Source organism: Fusarium tjaetaba, assembly GCF_013396195.1.
Source record: "Fusarium tjaetaba strain NRRL 66243 chromosome Unknown NRRL66243_c0000052, whole genome shotgun sequence".
In the NCBI taxonomy this organism is placed as follows: domain Eukaryota; kingdom Fungi; phylum Ascomycota; class Sordariomycetes; order Hypocreales; family Nectriaceae; genus Fusarium; species Fusarium tjaetaba.
The window spans coordinates 1-19,708 of NW_023501248.1; the positions used below are offsets into that span (position 1 = coordinate 1).

General features: G+C 50.4%; 5 protein-coding genes across 5 annotated transcripts; 3 read left to right on the forward strand and 2 right to left on the reverse strand.

The window, feature by feature from the left end:
• Positions 1–470: 470 nt before the first annotated feature.
• On the forward strand, positions 471–2,018 carry FTJAE_2589 (proline transport; the record flags this gene model as incomplete). The annotated part of the gene is made up of 2 exons (XM_037348798.1): positions 471–491; positions 540–2,018. The coding sequence occupies 2 exons, from the start codon at positions 471–473 to the stop codon at positions 2,016–2,018; spliced, it is 1,500 nt and encodes a 499-aa protein (XP_037210264.1).
• A 409-nt stretch (positions 2,019–2,427) lies between these two features.
• Positions 2,428–5,447, reverse strand: FTJAE_2590 (FCH domain protein; the record flags this gene model as incomplete). Its single annotated transcript, XM_037348800.1, has 6 exons — positions 2,428–3,125; positions 3,175–4,215; positions 4,263–4,978; positions 5,030–5,115; positions 5,207–5,299; positions 5,409–5,447. The coding sequence occupies 6 exons, from the start codon at positions 5,445–5,447 to the stop codon at positions 2,428–2,430; spliced, it is 2,673 nt and encodes an 890-aa protein (XP_037210265.1).
• Positions 5,448–6,603: 1,156 nt separating this feature from the next.
• FTJAE_2591 (CMGC kinase) lies at positions 6,604–8,429 on the forward strand (the record flags this gene model as incomplete). The annotated part of the gene is made up of 5 exons (XM_037348801.1): positions 6,604–6,668; positions 6,714–6,792; positions 6,854–7,786; positions 8,148–8,172; positions 8,215–8,429. The coding sequence occupies 5 exons, from the start codon at positions 6,604–6,606 to the stop codon at positions 8,427–8,429; spliced, it is 1,317 nt and encodes a 438-aa protein (XP_037210266.1).
• A 187-nt stretch (positions 8,430–8,616) lies between these two features.
• FTJAE_2592 (e3 ubiquitin ligase listerin) lies at positions 8,617–13,518 on the reverse strand (the record flags this gene model as incomplete). The annotated part of the gene is made up of 1 exon (XM_037348802.1): positions 8,617–13,518. The coding sequence occupies one exon, from the start codon at positions 13,516–13,518 to the stop codon at positions 8,617–8,619; it is 4,902 nt and encodes a 1,633-aa protein (XP_037210267.1).
• Positions 13,519–16,457: 2,939 nt separating this feature from the next.
• Positions 16,458–19,613, forward strand: FTJAE_2593 (uncharacterized protein; the record flags this gene model as incomplete). The annotated part of the gene is made up of 1 exon (XM_037348803.1): positions 16,458–19,613. The coding sequence occupies one exon, from the start codon at positions 16,458–16,460 to the stop codon at positions 19,611–19,613; it is 3,156 nt and encodes a 1,051-aa protein (XP_037210268.1).
• Positions 19,614–19,708: the final 95 nt, after the last annotated feature.

Here is a 19,708-nt window from a genome sequence, read left to right on the forward strand (position 1 = left end):
CTCCCCAATCACTCCCCCCAATGACGCATCCTTGCAAACCATTCTCCCTCCAAGCCTGCCAAGTCGATATCATCCCAGTGACGTCTTCCGTACCTGAGAAAGATGGACCCCTGTCCCCCGTTACTAAAACCGCCCCTGATTGGCCATCCCACACTCCTCATGACCCACTTCTCTTTCTTTTCCCTTGTGTCAAGCTTCAGGACCCGACGATCACCGAAGTCGAAGTTTGCGATCCATCCGCTTACAAAAACTGAGCTCCACTGACGTCGACGAACGGTTTTATTCGTTTCTTATTGCTTGCGCGTGTTTAGAGTGTTTCTTGTTCTTGGATGATTGGGACCGAGGCTTCCGCGAGCTAAAGACTCGGTATCAAGAGCTTCAGCTGTAACATCATCTCTTACAACTTTGTTAAGCTTTCAACCTTCAAGTCAGCTTCTTACATCATTTTCTGGTAACTTACATCTTCAACAATGGCCTCAATTGGCCTCCGGGTAAGCTCTATATCCCCTCACCTCTCCACTGTCCTCTAACATCCCTAGTCCTCGGTGACCACCCGCGCCATATCCCTCCGATCCTCCCACCTACGACAAATCCCTCCAACACAATACCCACGATACTACTCCAACTCACCAAAACCCCCCTCCTCAACTTCGAGTTCAAGCTCAAGCTCCAGCTCCAGCTCCAGCTCCGGTCAATCCATCGCAAGCAGCGCATCCTCAGCACCAAGCAGCAAACTCAATGTCTTCAGCAGCGAATGGGAAGACCTCGACACATCCATCAAGTCCTTCGCAGATCTACCACATCGACTCTTCGGCGCGAACCAACACATGATCATTAACTATGAGCTCAAGGAAGCTTTGCGCCTTATGCTGCGGCAGTTCAACGCGCCGATAATGTACTGCTTTGCTTACGGCTCTGGTGTCTTCCCGCAGAGCCCTTCAAAGGCGAGTATTTCGGAGGCAGACTTTCGCGCTGTGCATCCGAATCCACCGGAGGCGCTTATCAAGTCGCAGAAGGGATCGCCGAAAGTGCTGGACTTTATCTTTGGGGTGTCGCATGTTGAGCATTGGCATTCAATAAATATGAAGCAACATCGGAACCATTACTCAGGACTTGCATCCCTAGGTTCAGGCGTGGTATCGCGAGTGCAGAATTGGGGTGCTGGCGTTTACTTCAACCCTTACGTAGAGGTCAACGGCATGCTCATCAAGTACGGCGTCACAAGTATCGATAACCTCGTTCGCGACCTTTCTTCATGGGATAGTCTATACCTCGCCGGTCGTCTTCAAAAACCCGTCAAGATTCTCCGCGACCATCCTCGCGTCCGACTCGCCAACCAACATAACCTCATCGCCGCAGTGCGAACAGCTCTTCTTCTCCTCCCACCACAATTCACCGAAGCTGAGCTCTACAGCACCATAGCAGGTCTAAGCTATCTAGGCGATCCACGAATGGCTCTACCAACAGAGAACAAGAGCAAAGTCACAAACATCGTCGACAACAACATAGTTCACTTCCGTCGTCTCTACGCCCCTCTCGTCAAGACCCTTCCAAATGTAGACTTTACAGGAGCATGTCGCATCGACGACACAGAATGGATTATGAACCCCGAAGCCGGCAACACACTCCAACAAGACATGGATCCTAAACGTCGCGGTAACATGGTCAGACGACTCCCCCAAACCTTCCGATCACGTCTATACTTCCAGTACCAAAGACGCTTCGGCATTCCCCGCGGAGAGTTTAACGAGCTCATGAAAGCTTCAACGGACGAAGAAGGCGGCGCCGTTAAAAAGATGCAGGGCGGGGAATTCGAGCGCCGCATCGCCACAGACGACGCCCAGAAACTCAACGAAACGGTCCGCATCGTTATCAAGCAAACGGTCAACTGGCCAAGTACTGTGCAAAGTATCAAGGGCTTATTGATGGGCGGGTTCTCAAGAACATGGCGTTACCTAGGGGAGAAGTATTCAAAGTATAAGAAGGACCAAGACAGCAAAAAGAGCAAAAAGGCGTGATCATTTCTGTATAATTAAATTAAAGCATAGCTTCACGTCCCATGAATGAGGAGTACAAGGACGAATAGCGAATTGGTATAGACGTAGCGAAGTAGCAAAAAAGACTCTGGACACAAATGTCCTTTTTTATGATTCATCATGGTTCTGTTTCTTTCAGCTCCAAGCCTACTTTCTGTTCCTCCCGAGGTTGTGGTTTTTAAACATACAAAATACGCATACAAAGAGAAAATTATACTAAAGAAAGAAAGAAAGAAAACAGATGAAGATGGGTAACAAAATGAAGAAGAGTGAAAAAAAGCTTCACCCCGGGAACAAGCCCCATTACGCTCGCTATTCAATGCGCCGCCAAGATATGGCAGATATCTTGTCTTTTCTATCCATGCACGTGAAAATTACTCAACACTACCCACTACCGTCCTTCGTATTTACCGCTGACGAGCTTTCTCGAGATAGGCACGTCAACCCACTTGTGTTCTGTGCTAGCGGTGTCGTCCGCAAAGGGGTCGTCCTCAGAGATATCCTTGCCTTTACCCTTACCCTCATCTAGTCTGGAGATGGAGATACCGCTGCCAATGACTTGATCGCCTGTGGCTGTGAACTCCCAGCGCGCTTCGATGTGGCCTGGCTTAGGCTCTGCGCCTTCTGCACCGATGATGCGGCAGACGATCTTGTGAGGTTCCGTTGTGAGGGTGAGATCGCCGATGCGCCAGTAAACGAGGTGCTTGTCTTTGAGGTGTGTTCCTACGGGCTTTGTCTGGGCGCCACTAGATTTACCTTCGTAAGTGGCGACGATGACAACGTTGTGTAGTGTTACGGGGGCGGTGAGCTTTGACGATGGGTTGAGCTGGTACTGTAGCAAGAGACCGAGTTTGTCGCCTTGGGGCTTCCATGCGGGCTTGAGGGAGAGAGGAGCATGTTCGCCGAGTGTAGGGGTTTCGGAGTCCTCGGAAAATACTCGGTATGAGAATGCGGGCGCGTTCTGCGTGAGGTGAGATAGATCCAGGTTGAATTGATCGTTATGGTCAGGAGATGAGTTCTGCACAAAGATACGGTTCGGTCCGATGCGCTCAAGGGCCGAAAAGTTGTTGATACGAATAGTCTCGTAGCCTGATATGTGTTAGTTGATGTAATTATTGTGATATTGGGGATTACTTACTCTTCGCATCACCAGAATCACTGGGATTGTTAACGAATGCAACCTCGCCGCTAATGGTTGTTGACTTGACGACACCATCTTCAAACGTAGCATTGACACTCTCAATGATGGAGGTGTTCAGTCCTGGAGCAGTCATATGCGCATGCTGAGGGTGGTTCAAACCACCCAATGAGTTGCCCGACCTTACAGACTGTGTATCCGAAGTACCAGCAATGCTAGCCTCAGATGCCAAGGCTGCAACTGCACTTCCCTTGGAAAGAGATTGTGCGAATGTTGGAGATGTTGGCCTGGCGCTCAGGGATGAATCTGTACCGCTCTCAGGGAGGTTGGGCGGTGGCACATACATAGTATGGCGTACGTCACGACGTCCTCTCACTGTACCACTACGACGAGTTGCCGGTCCAAGCTTGAGACTGTTGGCGACGCTAGAAAGAGCAGCCATCTTGGCTTCTGGATCCTCATCCTCCACAGGCGTTTGCTGAATGTTGACCTTGAGAAGCTGGTCGGGATCTTCGCCAGATTCCTTAGCTTCACGCTGAGCCTCAGAGATGGGGTCGTTCATTGGTGGTGGAACGGTAAATCCTTCAGCGTCCTTGGTTGCGAGCTGCGGCGCGGGAGACTGGTTCTCCTGCTTGTGCGATGGCGGAGGACCAGGAGGAGGTTGGACATCTGACAGATCGGGTTCATGGTTGCCGTTGACTGTACCCCCGGTCGTTTGTGGGATCGGGCTGTCGAGCAGATTTCCGTTGTGCGACACTCCGTTCGTGTTCTCATGCGAGGCATCGGGCCTGGGTGAGTCGGTCTCGTTGTTGGGCAGCTTGGGCACATCGGGAGTTTCTGCTAGAGAGGACAATCGGTGGTGCTCTGCGAGGTTGTTGGATGAGCCTCGAGGGGAGACGCCGCGGTCGTTTTGGCTGTGACTGGTTCCCATGCGTCCGAAGCTGGGACCTAGCTTTCCGGGAGAGAGCTGGCCGAAACCGGCGTGCATGCTCTGTCTCCTGCGTCCACCGAACATGGTACCGAGGCGGCGCAATTTACCACCTTGAAGCTGTTAGTGACCAGTAAATGAGAGTTGTCAACGGACCTACCTGGCTTCTCCTGTGGAACCGAGTTGTGTTCGCTGATATCATCGTCACCTGCGTGGGAAGAGGCGGGAGCTGGAACAGGCGCAGGAGACGATGTATGAGCACTTTGAGCAGGCAAATTGGTGCTATCGGCGGTGCTAGGAGGCACTGGTGTCGAGGGAGTTGTGCCCGCAAAAGACGACTGCCGTGTTGATGTCCTTGTAGGAAGCTTCGCCTTACCAGCCGTAGCCCTGTGCACGAATGACTGAATCTCCTTTTCCGTGTCGATTTCGAGCATCAGAGCAAGAGTCTCCATAGCATTCTCCTGCACACGTCCAGCTGAATCGGATTCATGTGTCTGATACTGTGTGAGGAGATCACGCAGGTTGTTCACTCGTGACTCGTCGAGGGCCTGGAGAGATTCGAAGATAAAAGGTGCCTGCGACTCCCACTGTCCTGTAGCAGATTCAAGCTTGGAGGAAGCAGCATCGACCTTTGAAGTGTTTGCACGGCCTCCTTTCTTGGTAAGCTTGTCGACCTGATTCTGGGACTCTTCGAGGTCCTTTGCCATAGTCGACAGGTTGCTGGACATGGTGTTCATGTTTTGGACATCCTTGCGGTTGGCAAAATTGCGTAGCGGATGCTCGATGTCTCTCTCGATGCGATCGGCAAGCTGATGATGGGAGTGGGCGATGTTTTCCGTCGAGTCGATGATTCTATTCCACGGCGCTTGGAATACACTGCAGTCCTGTGAGTAATTGCGATACAAAGGCCTCAGAAGGGATGTTTACCCTAGCTCAGACTGAGAGTTGGGAACCTTGAAGGTAGCAAGCTTCTTGAGGCCCTGCACATACTGATCCTCTACGCGACGGCGCTCCTGTGTAGAATTGATTAGCGGGATGTCGACGAGGCTCGCAGCTTGATGTCATGTCGTTGCGTAGCCATTGGCGGTTTGCGGATTGTCGTACCTGGAGCCAGTCGGCAATTTCGGTGTTGACGCGGGACATGCGCTTCATTCGTTCGGTAAGAGTATGCACCGCCTGGCTGGGCTGAAGAGTTGCCTATTCATGGCGCAAGAGGTCAGCCAACATTCAGTCTGATACTGAATTCTCTTTTGCCTCCATTGTCGCTCGTGGCGATAGAATTGAAGGTCGAGGGGATTTAGCTCACCAGCATGGCGGGATACTCGGCCCTGGCCATATCCTCCATGATGGGCAGCGCAAAGGATTACTGTAATTATGTATAGATGCGGATGAGGGAGTAGTGAATTAATTATAGGATTAATCGCTCGAGGACGAGATGCGCATGGCGGTTTTGGTTGAGCGAGAGGGGTCGGTCGAGATTCGGAGGTAGACAGACAAGTCGAGTTCGTTCGTATATGATGATGAGCTACGTAACAAAGGAGTTATCCGTTGTAGATCAGATGATTGTAATATTATCGGAAGAGTCGGACTCTGAGGAGTAAGTGAGTATTATTGCCGCAGAAAGCGTAGATCCAATGCCAAATGCAATGCAATGCGATGCAGCCGAGGATGGACGGGGACGGGACACGAGGTTGGAAAACAAGACAGAAGAGTAACTTAATGCCTTGGCTGGGACGACAACGGCTAAAAAGGGCCCTGACCCAGAATAACTAGAGAGAGGCTGGCGCTGAGAGTGAGCGAAACAAGACAGGGCTGCCAGAGTCAGGTTTGTTTGGGCTTGGGGTAGCTTAGCTTGGAGACGGTGGAGCTAAGCTGGGGGAGGAAAGAAAAGTGAGGACCTTGGCCTTAAGTGATAGAAATATTTAGGTAAATTTAGCCTAAGTTTGGGGGATACTTGCTGAATTATTTTGACACCCAGTATCAAGGTCCGATGTTTTCTTGATCCCTGAGCCTAGTTAATGGGCAAAACGTTTGGTGGTTGGTTAATTTTCTCTAGAGACCTTCGAGAAGTTCCCTAACAAATTAAGTTAGAGTCACGAGGCCACGACATGACCTCATAGTCTCGGTACTCGATAAATACTCTAATGAACCCTGATGAAGCTTCATACTCAAGAATATGATATACTGAAGAAACATTGATCTGTTCTGACTCTACAGGCATTGCATAACTATTATACCCCCTGCTCCTCGTCATCTTGGCCTTGTTTCTGCTTTATGAAATAGCGGGCCTGTTCTCCATCTGCTTGTCCACCAGCAACCAGATCCTCAAAAACCTGAGACATCCCAGTAACAGAGGCTGATCTTTGCTCATTTTTACCGTCAGGCGGGGAAATTTAATCTGTTGTGCTATAATCCTTCGACAGCAATTGACTTTCTAGATCCCAATTTGACCAGTCATCTCACATACAGTAACTAAACAAACCCTGCAAAGCAAAAAAACAATGGAAGTACCGGAATGGAAAGCTGCCCTGACCATGTCTCAGCGCTATGAGACGATTCAAACAATGTAAGTAGCCTAATGTGTAACGTACAAGTACTAAGGTTCCCGTAGACAAGCCTCCCTTGCTACAACCAGCATGAGTGAGGCCATCGCCATAGAACAGGCCGCCTACCAGATCGCTTCTACTCAGGTGCGCCCAAACCAACTTCAGCGGTCCAGAACTCGCGGATCCGCTGACAGACATGGCCTAGGACGAGTACAATCTCGCCTGTCAGCCAACCTCGACACCAACGCCTTCGCCTCCTCAGGAGGAAGAGGAGGGTGACTCTGGGATACGCATTGGGGCGTATGGGAACTGCAGGCCTGTCTCGGATGGTGTAACTTCAGAGGTCTTTCGTTCGGGTGATAGGGCGCTCAAAGTCATTGTGACTTATCAGGATATTGAGCCGCATAATCCGCAGAGGGAGGCCAAGATACTCAAGGGGTTGAGAGAACCGTGTATTCCTCTCCTCGAAACGTTTCGCGATCAGGAGCAGAGATTTGTTCTGGTGTTTCCGTTTATGCCGTATACTCTGGCAGACCTTCTCGTCAACGGTTCTTTACCGCTTGATGCTGTCCGATCTATCTTTCGAGATGTCTTGCACGCTCTGAAGGATATACACGCACAAGGCATCATCCACCGCGATATTAAACCATCTGCAATCCTCCTCTCATCTCCAAGCGGCCCAGCATATCTCTCCGACTTTGGCACAGCATGGCATCCCGAGCTATCAGCCCACTCAGAACCAGCAGACGATAAAATCCTCGACATCGGAACAGGTCCTTACCGCGCGATAGAAGTTCTCTTCGGACATAAATCCTACGGACCAGAGGTTGACATGTGGGGAGTAGGGGTCATGCTTTCAGAAGCACTCCGCGATCCTCCAATCCCTATATTCGAGTCTCGCGCTGTCCATGAAGATGGAAATCAGCTTGGTCTCATCCTCAGCGTCTTCAAGACCATTGGTACGCCCACGCCTGAGACATGGCCTGAGGCAAAACAGTTCAAGGTTGCACCTTTCGAGCTCTGGACTGTCTTCCCCGCTCGTCCTTGGGAAGAGCTTCTTCCGAATGTAGACCCTGACTTTATCGACCTTGTGTCATCGCTCCTTCGCTACGACAGCCAGCGACTTACCGCTGAGCAGGTCAGTTTCAATTCACTTCCTGCCTTAGCAACATCACTGACAGAAACCCCAGGCTCTTGCTCACAAAGCCTTGGCCGTAAACCCCTGAGGTTAATTGGTAGAGCATCACGTCACTGAAGTGCTAGCGTTGCCTACCAACAATGAACAACTCGCCATCAAATCCATTGCCAATGCTAGACTCTACCTCGTTTAATCTTTATAACCCGACCGAAATTCTTCGCATAGACCAATCTCATTGATTCACTACTACACGCTACAAACAAAAATACAACGCATCCAAAACACTTTCACACATAGAACAACACTTTACACACTATAAATAAATACACGCTCCAATTACGCTTCCAAACACTCCAAACAGATACAATGGGCGTCCCCGAAGGCACGTACTCCACGCTCTTCTGCCCAATATCCCTAACATCAACCAGATAACAACAAAACCATCTCCTCCGAGGCCGATCAGTTCACGAACTCTCCTAAGCGCGATAATGCCGAGAATGACAAGGCTGAAAGCTCCGAAAAGAACGAAAACACTGTCAAGAAGGACGACAAGCAGAGTGGGTCTGTAGAGAACAAGGACGATGGTGATGCAACGCTTGTTGAAGAGGGCTCTGATAACGACGAGGGCGGTGCCAAGCTGTAGGACAGATATGTGGAGGACGAGAAACGCAAGAAAGTGAAGCAGCTCACTGAAGAGAACTCGGACAACGAAGATGGCGGTGCGAAAGTGTAGACACACACCATACCCAACCTCTCTATCAGGACACAGCATAGGAATGCTAATACAAAACTTTTTATTCTATCTTCTATACTACACTATGATACTCCTCCTAACCCTGCCGTCTCTTCGTATCCGAACCCAGATAGTCGATTGGGTTTCGACACAACGGGCACGTATTCTGGTTACTGCTCTGGAACCACTTATACAAACACGTCCTGTGGAATAAGTTCTTGCAAGTAGTACATCTCTTATCAGGCATGCGTTTGTCAGTCGAGATAATGCTGTAGCAAATAGCACACTCGCTTTGCCCCTTAAGCGCACCGAGAATGTTTCGCTTGAACACCTGTAGACCATCGATGATGTTGCCGTTGGAGAAGGTGATGACACCCTGTGTCGTCATGATCCAACTCTGCCATTTCTTCTCATTGACGGCGACACGATTGAGACTCTGCACAGAGACGTTTTCGATGGGGTAGTTTTGAGGGATCTTGATGGCAATTGCTGCTTGATCCTCGTCGACTTCATAGCCAGCTATGATTTCCCTGGAGGATCGCGCGACACGTACAACAAGTTCCTTCTCGTCCATAGCAGGAGGCTCCTGGTTATCAGCCCACTTTTGGACTTCATCTAGGACGTCCGAGACTATGATGGGTGAAAAGTACTTGGTCGTCCACGACTCAACAGCGATGCGTGTCTGCTTCGAGCGACAGTCGATGTACCAAGCACGGAACAAGCCAGGTGTGTACTTGTGCAGAAGATAGAAGAGATGAACCAGTAGCCACTGCATGTTCTTCTCCTCGGGCTCCGACTCTGCCAATTTGACATCGTAGTCTTGGATGTGCTCTGAGTTGAGGTTGACCTTTTCTAACTTCAACGGATGAGCAGCCGAATGACCTAGCACGTCAAACATGAAGTCTAGCAGTGGTCCTACGCAATTATCTTGCTTAAGGTTGTCGGTAAAGTCGTTCCGGATCTTGAACGATGACGTCGAATAAGCATCAAAGACAAGCTTCCAGGATAGGAGATATGAGCGGATAGAAGAGGGAAACTCGGCGAGCATTTCGTCAGAGTACTTCTCGAGCGTAGGGGCGTCAAGAAGAAGTGAGACGAGTTCGTCAGGGAGTCGGGCATCTGAGACTGTCAATTCCTGGTCTTCGTAGTGTAGATCGTTACACATACCTGTCTTTTCCAGCAAAGCGTCAATGGACTTCTGCTGTTGCTGTTCAGGGAGAGCCTGGTGAAGCAGATTAAACGCAGCTGTCTGGATGTCCCGCGATTCCGACGCCACCAAGCCAAAGATGTCAGACAGATCAGGCACCTGTCGCAGAGAAATCTTCTGGACCTCTCGGCAAAGCATGGCATCCACAATCTCAAGTGGCTGAGAGCGAGTATCTCGAGGAAGTCGCAGCAGCTCAATCAACGCCCTAGGCTTGGCACTGGCGTACTCCTTCAGGGCATCCTCAAGATCATCGTTAGGCTCCTGCAAACACTCAATGGTCTTGAATAACTTGAGTGAAGAGTGGATGAAGGGAAGAGCCTCGTTCAACTCAAACTCGTGTGCACGGTTCCACAGAGATATGCAAAACTCGATGGTCTTTTCCCAGTAAGATCCGTAAACGTCCTTCATACAAGGTAGCAGTTTGTTCAATGCTCGACAAATCTCGGCACAGAGGGCTGGGCTCAAGCTCTCGGGCTCGTCAAGCCAAGAGGTGATCTGACGGACGGCGAAAACGATTCGGTTGTTAGCGACTGGCATTTCGCCCGCCTCGTAAATCTGAGCACATTGCGACAGAAGAACAAGAGTCATCAACGTCTTGTCACTATCTGCCTTGGCTCCTGCGACCTCACTCACAACCTTATTGCAGAAGTTGTTTGCAATTTTGGAGGGCTGCAGAGTCTCCCCAAACCCAGCAATGATAGCTGATGCCGGTAGGACGGTGGTAGGGCCAATCTTGAGAACATCGGGCTTCAGAAGAGCGTCTTCGAAACTGGATGATGCCCCATGTGCCTCAGCGAGGAATTGGACAAGCTCACTGAGTGCACGTGCACTGTATAGCCCTCTGGGTGTCAGCTCCTGAGAGTGTTGGGTCAACAGATCAATGAGGTCCTGGATAATCGGCTTCTCTTCTGAGTCGCTCCAGGTACTAGCATCAACAGCCAACTGATTCAAGATCCCCCGTGTCTTGGAGACGAACTCCTCGGCCTGTGCGCTACCTTCGGCATGCTTCAGAGTTTGCCATAGTCGATTCTCCTCCATGCAGGTGATTTGATCAGAGATGAGCTGCACAGTCAGGCACTGAAGATACAACAGCTCAAGCTGGAAGGGTTTAGGTAACTGAGACAGTGGAAGCTTCTCAGAAAGCTGAGACACATAAAGAGCCATCCTTGCAGGAATGGCACGTCCCTTTCTGTCCCGATAAATTCTTAGATTGGTAGATCGAGGAGCTCCCTTTACCAAAGCAGCAGCACCACCGATGCTGTTGGTAATCGACAGAGCAGGATTGACGGACAGTTCCAATAATGGCGCGAGCTCCTTCATCCACACGTTGGTGCTTGGGAAGAGCTCTTCAGAGGGGATGTCGCTCGAGACCGCGTTGTAAGCTTGTGACACCAACGTGTTGATGTCCAGAGACTGCGTTCCCGCTCTCTCGAGGTTGGCTTGAACGACAGCAATGACAGGTAGCTTTCCGTCAGTGTGAGTATCGAGAAGAGTGCGGATGGCAGTCGCCTTTGAAGAAATAGTGGAATCCTCAAACTCAGAGAGACCGAGAAGCAGAGCTACCAATGTTGTGTGAATGCGTTCATCGCGAGAGAACAGCTCTGGTCGGCCCTTGGCAGCAATCTCCAAGGCTTGCAGGGTTGATTCCGTCTTCGAAGGTTCCTTCTCAAGGATTTCGACAAGAGCTTGAACAAGCTCTCGGTAATTGCTGTCGGTCAGGGTCTGATATGTGACAGCAGCTTCCAGCAATTCCCAGTCATTGCTGCCACCGACCGCCAGAAGAACAGCCTGGCCGATAATGTGCTTTTGCAAGTCCATGTTTCCCTTGGCGAGAACAGCTCCTCTATCGTTGGAGATCAGTGATGCAAGGGCGACATCACGAGTAGCCTCTGACGGTAGATCGAGGACAGCGTCGACCCAAGAGTTCCAGATAGGTGCGAATTGGGTCGACACAGAGCCGAAAAGGTGAAGCGAAGAGAGAAGGTATCTTGAAGAGGGCGAAGTGACAGCTTTGGCAGCATCATCACGAGCCAAAGTGGTGAAGAACGTCGAGAGCGTTACAGCCCCTTCGCCGTCGAATAAGCGAGGTGCCGTACTCAATGCATATTCGATTATTCGAGCTGCGCCAAATGGCTTCAAGTTCCGGCTCTCCAGCAGTGTGATACTCTGAGAAATGGCCTTGAGGGAGGGCTGAGCGGTGTGGTCTGGAACCTCTTCTTCGAGATCAGCTATCTTTTCCCCAATCTGGCCCACGAGGCCGAACCACCGTCGACCTTCCTCAGAGATCTTTTCTTGAGATTGCTGGTACTCCCGCGAAACCTCTGGCAACGATCCGGAAATCTTTGCACAGAAGACACTGGCTAGACGGTCCCATTCTTCCTTGGAGGCGGACACCACCGATGGTGAGGCCTGGACAGTGGCGATGTAGGCTTCGACCAGGACGGAAATCGCATTTGGACCAAGTGGTATAGCCACTGTCTTTTCTGATACTGAAAACAAGAACTGCTCAATAAGAGGGAAGAGATGTTCTTGCACAAATGGTAGTTGGTCGTCGGCCGGGAGGTTCTTGAGGAGACGCTTGGCTGTGTCGATGAAGCACTTCCATGCATAAGAAGTGTTCGTTCGAGGCTCATCGCGATGTGTAATACCAGACTTGAGAGAGGACAAAAATTGGGAAGCGACCTCGGGTGTGATCAAATCCGATGGCAGAACCATCAGAAGCTGATCTAAGTACTCCCAGAACTTGGGCGGACTTCCTTGAGATCCCTTGGCAACGAATGCCTGCAGCCTTCCAAGGGGAGACTTTGGACCAGTCGGTGTCTTTGTCGATGTCCAAACATCGGGATATGTTTGTGTCATTTTTGTCAAGGCTCGCACATATTCGAGCGCCGAGCCAGCTTGATTGGTCTTTAGACCTCCTGTGATGAAGGCTTGCTTGACCTTGGCATCATCGGCATATGGCAACTTCCGGTCGATGGTGGCGAACAGCAGCTGACATACTGTCTTCCTGACTAACGAGTCATTGAAAGTAATGGTCTTCCAAACGTTTTCCTCCGCAAAAAAGTCATCGTATCGAGATTGCAACTTCTCCAGGTGACTTAGCTCGACCTTTTGTAGTAAACTCAAGACAAGTGACATGCTAGCAGTAACAACTCGGTAATACTTTGCCTCGGCATCCTCCGCCGTCGTTGATCGTTCATCGCTCAGGGTATCTTGTGTTTCTTGGATAGCATCAATGGCATAGTCAAGGATCTGGCCCTGGCACTTTGTCCAAAACGCAAGGACCTTTTCAGGGGTGTTGAGAAACGAGGTTAGACCGTCGCTAGCAGCCCTGGCAACAACACGGTCGCGGTCATACAGGCCGGCAAGCCATGCGCCGACGATCTTTGGCAGATGACGCTCAAAACGCTTGCGGGCTGATTTCATGAGCTCAAACTGAAGGTTGTGCGTCAGTTCGCGCACTCTGCGAGAGTTGTCTATCGATGTGCGAGGATATATTTGGACCCAGACGTCAAGGATGCCCTCTTCAACCCCGCCATCCTTGTCAAATGGATGAGCCTGTACGTAAGCTAGTAGCTCCTCGAGCGCTTTCGCCTTGGTGGTGCTGTCCTTCTTCAGAATGTTCTTGAGCGACACAACAACATTCGGATCCGAGACGGCAGCAAATGAAGGAGGCTCAGCGAGGTACGACAATGAAGTCCCGGAGGCGGCGGTGCCTCCTCCGAAGGCCGAGAAACCGGAGCGGGGTCCTTCCAAATCACGGCCGGTCGGTTTCCCTTGAGACCGCTTCATGGCTATGATAATAATTAGGTTAGGATGTCAACGTAGGTGTAGTTCAATATGTAGTGACAGGTGCCGCTCGGCTGAAGATCGGTTGAGGCTCCAAGGCTGATGATGATATGAAATTTGGTGGTGAGATGATGTCACGGAGCACGGACTAAATTTAGGGCCGTCGATTTTCTGAAGATGGGCGGGTCAGGCTGTCGTCGAGTGCATGAGCCTCATTCACGACAGAGGAAATCGGGGGGATTATATAGGTAGTTGAGAGGATTGATATATAACAACGTTTTTAAACTTAAAGCAAAAAAAAAAATACTTTCAATTTTATTCATCAGTCACCCTGAGCCACCTTGACTCACGCCGATCGGCTGAGCCAATCACAGATGATAATGTAAGGTGTGAGTTTCGAATAGCGAGTTATATTTCCAATGAGCGAGTTATTTGTGTATAATCTCTTCGTTACCAATCACTACCCTAGGGAAGGAAAGAAAACACAGAACCTCAATCCTAAGAGACAAAAAGACTTAGGTAATATAATCTAAGCTTAGGATAACTTTTAAGGAATTTATTTTGGCACCCTATATTAAGGTTCGCTGTTTTCTTGCCCCCCGAGGCTACCGTATATTCTCAGGGTAGCAGGGGAAAACTATAAACTTCATATCGGTTCAAGATTATACGTTGGAAAGCTTGTTACAAGTGCTCTACGGCTGGAAAGCAGTTCCAACTCTTCTCCATAACATCCGAGCTAACCTAGACCTCAGGCCAATCATGGAAATATTATCGTTCTGCCTCAAGTGACTCCAAGAGTCTGCTTTTATCTATTATGGAGGAGATCATAATTAGCACACGAGTAATTTCGCGATGCTATCAGGCTATGTCTTATGAGATTTCATCTTTCACGATACTTCTTGCATTACGCGCCCGCTGAAGGAACCATTGAGAGCCATCGATTTACTAACAATGAACCGAGTGCTGCGGCTCACACGGTGTGCCAATCAGCTTACGGAACCCCTGTAACCGCTTCTCAAACCGTCGACTTACAGCACGAAATACACTATCGATTCACAGAGGCGCGGATGTGACTTATCAGCTCGTGATACCAATCGCTCAAAGATAAGCAGAGCATTAGTACAGGCTCAAAGTTTGCAACTGTCCATGCCAGAGGTAGCAGAGCATGATCGACTTGGCTTTGCGTCTTGTGTCTCGCAAAAAGAAAGCAAAGAATGCTTGGTGGCCTTGTTTGTCGGATTTGCTAATTGATGGATGACCTGTATTTCAGGTTGCAATTGATCGCCACTGCATGCAAGCATGTGAGAGCAATTCATCCCTTGGCTGCTTGGTTTCAGACAACAAAAGCCCCTGTCGTCTTACGATTGGCTGCGGCACGCCAGGTAGGATTGAGTCGTTTAATCGCCGCGATATGCGCCATTAAATCGACCGCTAAACAACAGAGATCAATAGCCTCAGCAGTCTGTTGGATGTTAAATTCAGCCGAGACCGTAGAGGCCCGTGTCACGATAGCAACGCGGTTTCTCAGTCGAGTTGAGAGAGCCGCATTTGCTGATTTTGTTTCCTTCTCTTCCGGTTCAAAATGGCCGCATCGAATCAATGCTGCTTGCGTTTGTCCTCAGAATCGAATGTCTTAGGGGTTCAAAGCCACAAAGACCCTAGCAGAGACGAGATAAGCCGACCTCGACCATCCCTGTCACCTCGCGTGAGCCGCACCATTAACAACTTTGAGCGGCCGCTTGACAATGAGCGGAATGTCTGTTTATGGAGGTCACGATAGTTGCGTTGGGTGTTGGTCTGGAACCAAGTAAGCCACTCTGTCCTTACGCCATACCGTTTCACAAGATCTTTCGGTCAAGAGTAGAGCGGCTGTGTAAGCAGATGTGCCCATCATTACAGTACGGTATCTCCCCAGGCAGAGGCTCTGGGCCCTGCGAGCTTGACGTCAACGGCTGGTTCACGGACAGGCGGGGCGGGAGCAGTGTCCACTTGCCGCTTCGGGGTGATGGTGTCTTCCCCGCAAATGGACGACGAGCAGTGGGTCTGGCTACTGCAGTCACGGCTCGTTACAGCGGCTGAATGGTCCGAATGTACTGTACTTCACTGCCTCAGGTGTCTGAGATAGGGTAATGCCTTGTGCCGTCAGCAGGTTGAGACACGTTTGCGGCGCTTGGTGAGCTCTATCTTGAACCGGGTTGTGGACTGGAGTCTCTGAGTGAATCTGAGTACAATGCACGGAGTAACAAGACACAAGACACAAGAGGCTTTCAACACGAGTCACAACTGTCAGTCGTGCTACAGTTTCACGGCGTCACCAAACAAGCCCCTCTAGCTCTAATCAATCCAATTGTACTCCATATCTCGTCTTACACTGGCTATTCCTCCCCATGTCCCCTCTTTTTCTTAGGCCATGTCCTCTCCACTCCCCTCAACTTTACAGGGTCTCCACTTCATCTAGTGCCATCCCCCGGGCGCTCTTTATTGAACCGCAGGCCGTCCCTGACCAAACAAGGCCCCATCGCGTGTCGTCGTTCGTCGTTTCCGTTCCGTCCATCCAGTCCGGGCAGTGTGTTTTAAGGTCTTGGGTTCCCCTCATGTAGCTCGTCATCCTTTCTCTTCATTCTCCAGTTCCACATTATTCACATTCAATTTACAGCATTTTACGCTCGCGTTCAATACATGCTCATCGTCTAAGTCACTACTGTCTCACTTCCAGAACCGACAGCTTCGGTCTCTATATCACGTACAGTGCCTTTCGAACTGTTCCAATAGCAGCCTCGGGATTGTTGCCTGGGTGCTCGCTCTCAATCATCTTGTACCCGTAAGTCTAGAGCATCTGCAACATGTCTGGCATTCGCAACCAGCATGCGTTCCAAGATTGACTCACTTACACAGTACTGACATAACCAGCTCTTTTAGGTCATCCATAGCTCTACTACACCATGCTAGCGTCGACACGAATCTGGACAAGTGAACGACTTGTTCAGTCTCGCACTGGCATAGCGAATACTCTACGTTCTACCGTCTCGCTACAATCGAAATGCGAGCAATACAGACACTATTCCCCTGCCGTGTCGTGTTCAACCTCTTCTGAGTTCCGAAATGGACGTCGACGTGGTTCGGTCAGGTTCCAGCGACCTACGGCGTTGAGTCGCAGCATTTCTTGGGACACCAAGTCCAAATCCACTTCCAAGAAGGCTGCAAAAGGCTTCAATCGATCTGTCGATCCTTCAAAGTTTACTACCATTGATCAAGTAGCGGCCTGGGCCAATGACTTGCTTGGTATCCGGCCAGGAGCGAACATCGAAGACGTGGAGCGAAGTGCTATTGAGCACTTGTTTCGAGGTGATAGCAAGGCCAATATTCGCAAGGCTACTTTGACCAATGCTCATCATTTCAGCCGCGCAAGTACAAGTACGGCAACCTCGAAAGACACACTCTCCTCTGCTCTTCATGGACAAGATGCTACCTTCATTGATCCCATAACAAACCGTCGTGTGTCAAAGTCTACAATGGGCGGAACAGCAGCTCGGTACGATGCCCAGCGAGATCTTAAGCCGACCGACTTCGTTGATGTGTCTGCTGAGGCTGACTCGACTCCCAAGTATGACGACTTGGACAAGTACAAGCCTAGCATCGACACTGAGACGAAGCAACCAGATCAACCCAAGTACGACGATCTTGGCAAGTATGAACCAGTAATAGATGAGAGCCCTCAAGAGAAGTCTACCGAATACGATGATTTGGACAAATATGGCCCTGTCAAGTACAATGAGCCTGATGGAAAGCGACCTACGACAGCCGAAGAGGATTCCAAGCAGTACAAGGATCTTGACAAGTACTCCTCTGCGACCCTGGACGACCCTCTGGCCAAACGTCAATTGACCGCTGAGGAGCAATCCAAAGTCTATGATGATTTGGATCAGTACAAGCCCGTTTACCACAACGAGCCTGACGGCAAAAGACCACAGACTGCTGAGGAACTGTCCAAGAACTACGACGATCTGAATATGTACAGCAAGGGTGTGTATTGGAACGAGCCCGACGGCCTACGTGAGCTTACGCCAGAGGAACGTTCCAAGGACTACAAAGACCTTGATATGTATGGACCAGTTGCATGGAATGAGCCGGACGGCCTGCGTCGTCTGACACCTGAGGAGGAGTCCAAGCAGTACAAAGATTTGGATAAATACGCAGATCCTTTTGAAGCTAGCCAGGCGGCTTTGAAGGCCCACGAGAAGGCGCAGATGGATCGCACTATGCGAGGCAAGCCCTTAGCCCCAAAGGTCGATGCTCCTGTCGAGGACTTTGCAAGCAAGTATAATGACCTTCACCTGTACGGTCCTTACCACTGGAACGAGCCTGATGGTCTCAGAGAGCCTACCCAAGAGGAGTTGTCCAAAAACTATGACGACCTTCATTTATACGGTGGTGTCTTTCAGTGGAACGAGCCTGGTGGCTTGCGACCCCTGACGGCAGAGGAGAAGTCAAAGCATTACAGTGACGTTCATCAGTACGCTGCTAGCGACTTGTCACCGCGTACCGAGCGAGTGCATCCCGAAGAGGCTTCCAAGGTGTACGAGGATCTCCCCGCCTACCGCAAATTCGAGAACGCGGATGACCCTGCACCACGTATCAACCCTGAAGTTGCTTCGAAGAAGTATACCGATTTGGGTGCGTATAAGTCTTTCGAGAACGGTGACCTCCAGACGGAGCGTGTTCACCCGGAAGTGGCATCAAAGCAGTACAGAGATCTACACAAGTATCCATCAACTGGCTTTGACGACATCATCCAGGCAGTGCATCCTGAGGTGTTGAGCAAGAATTACACAGATCTTGGCAGTTACAGGCACTCCGACTTTGCATCCCAGGCTCAGGGCTATCCTGTTCAGCCCGAGGACGCATCCAAGGTCTTCCAGGACCTACGCAAGTACACAGGGGTTCGTCCCAACGAACCCACCGGCAAGATGTCGGTCCCTCTGGATGAAGTCGCCCGCGGCCTCCGAGAGTTCGATTCCAAGGCAGGTTCCCAACATTCCCCGGACTCAGCATTATATACTTATACTCGATCCCCGAACAGGTCTTCTCCCGGCTCTACGGAAATTAATATGGACGCTTCCGATCCTGAAAGTGCCGACGTCATCCGAGCTGCGGTCCTTCGCAGAGCTCGAGAAAATAGTGAACGAGTCGAGAACCAGGATCTGTCTGGCAACAAAGGTCAACAGGTCAAGACGGCACATGCTTCAGGACTTACGGGAAACTACGCACGAGACTTTCCCGAGGAATTTGCCAGGTCCTGGAGCAGGGACAATTCACCGTCCAAGTCGGTACTGCTTCCCAATGGGTTTTCAGGAACATCGCCACCCGTGAAAGAAAGCCTAAGCTCCATGGAAGATGTTGAGCCCGGATCTATGGATGAGAGCTTTCCCATGGATAACACAAGATTAAAGACGGCACTGGATCGCTATGCGGCCAGGAGGATTAAGGATCCGTATTCGCACGAACCTCAGGGTCTGCAGACAAGTTATTCCGAAGAGTGTGGGCGCCCAACGATGCCTATCATGGAGAAACACTACACACCTGAAGCCAAAGAGTCTACGACAAAGACACCAGAAATGCCCAACATGGCTTCATACAAAATTGTCGCTTTTGACCCAGTTTCGAGGGTGATGAGCGTGGCCGAAACCAATTCCGCTGTCGGCGCCAGTGATAAGCCAATGCCTATTCCTGATGCTCTCGTTAAGCTAATTGACCCTGCCAATTTTCTCCCTTATGTCAAATCACTTCAGGAGGAAGGCTATGAAGTAGTGTCGGGAAGCGGGCAAATGTTGATCTTTCGCAAAAAGCAGCCAGCCGATGAAATGGTTAGTCAGGGTGGAAACTCTCCTCCCTCTGACAGCATTCACAGGATTTGGACTGACAGTCATTGCAAAAGATCTAAGCGGTGTGCAGCTCGGACAAAGAAGTCGACTAAGAAGCGAAACATTGGGCGCAAGATTCTGGTGGGAACTGGTCTAGTTGCAGGATCGGTCTACGTGGTGGTCTTGTTAGCGAATTCTCCCAGAACGAGGAATTCTGATGGGAAGTCGCAGAACTAGTGGGTATGGGATTCGGAATTGGCTCGAATGACACTGCCTTTCACGTTGAAGGATGAGAGGTCTGCAAAGGTTCACCAAGGTACACGGTGAGAAGT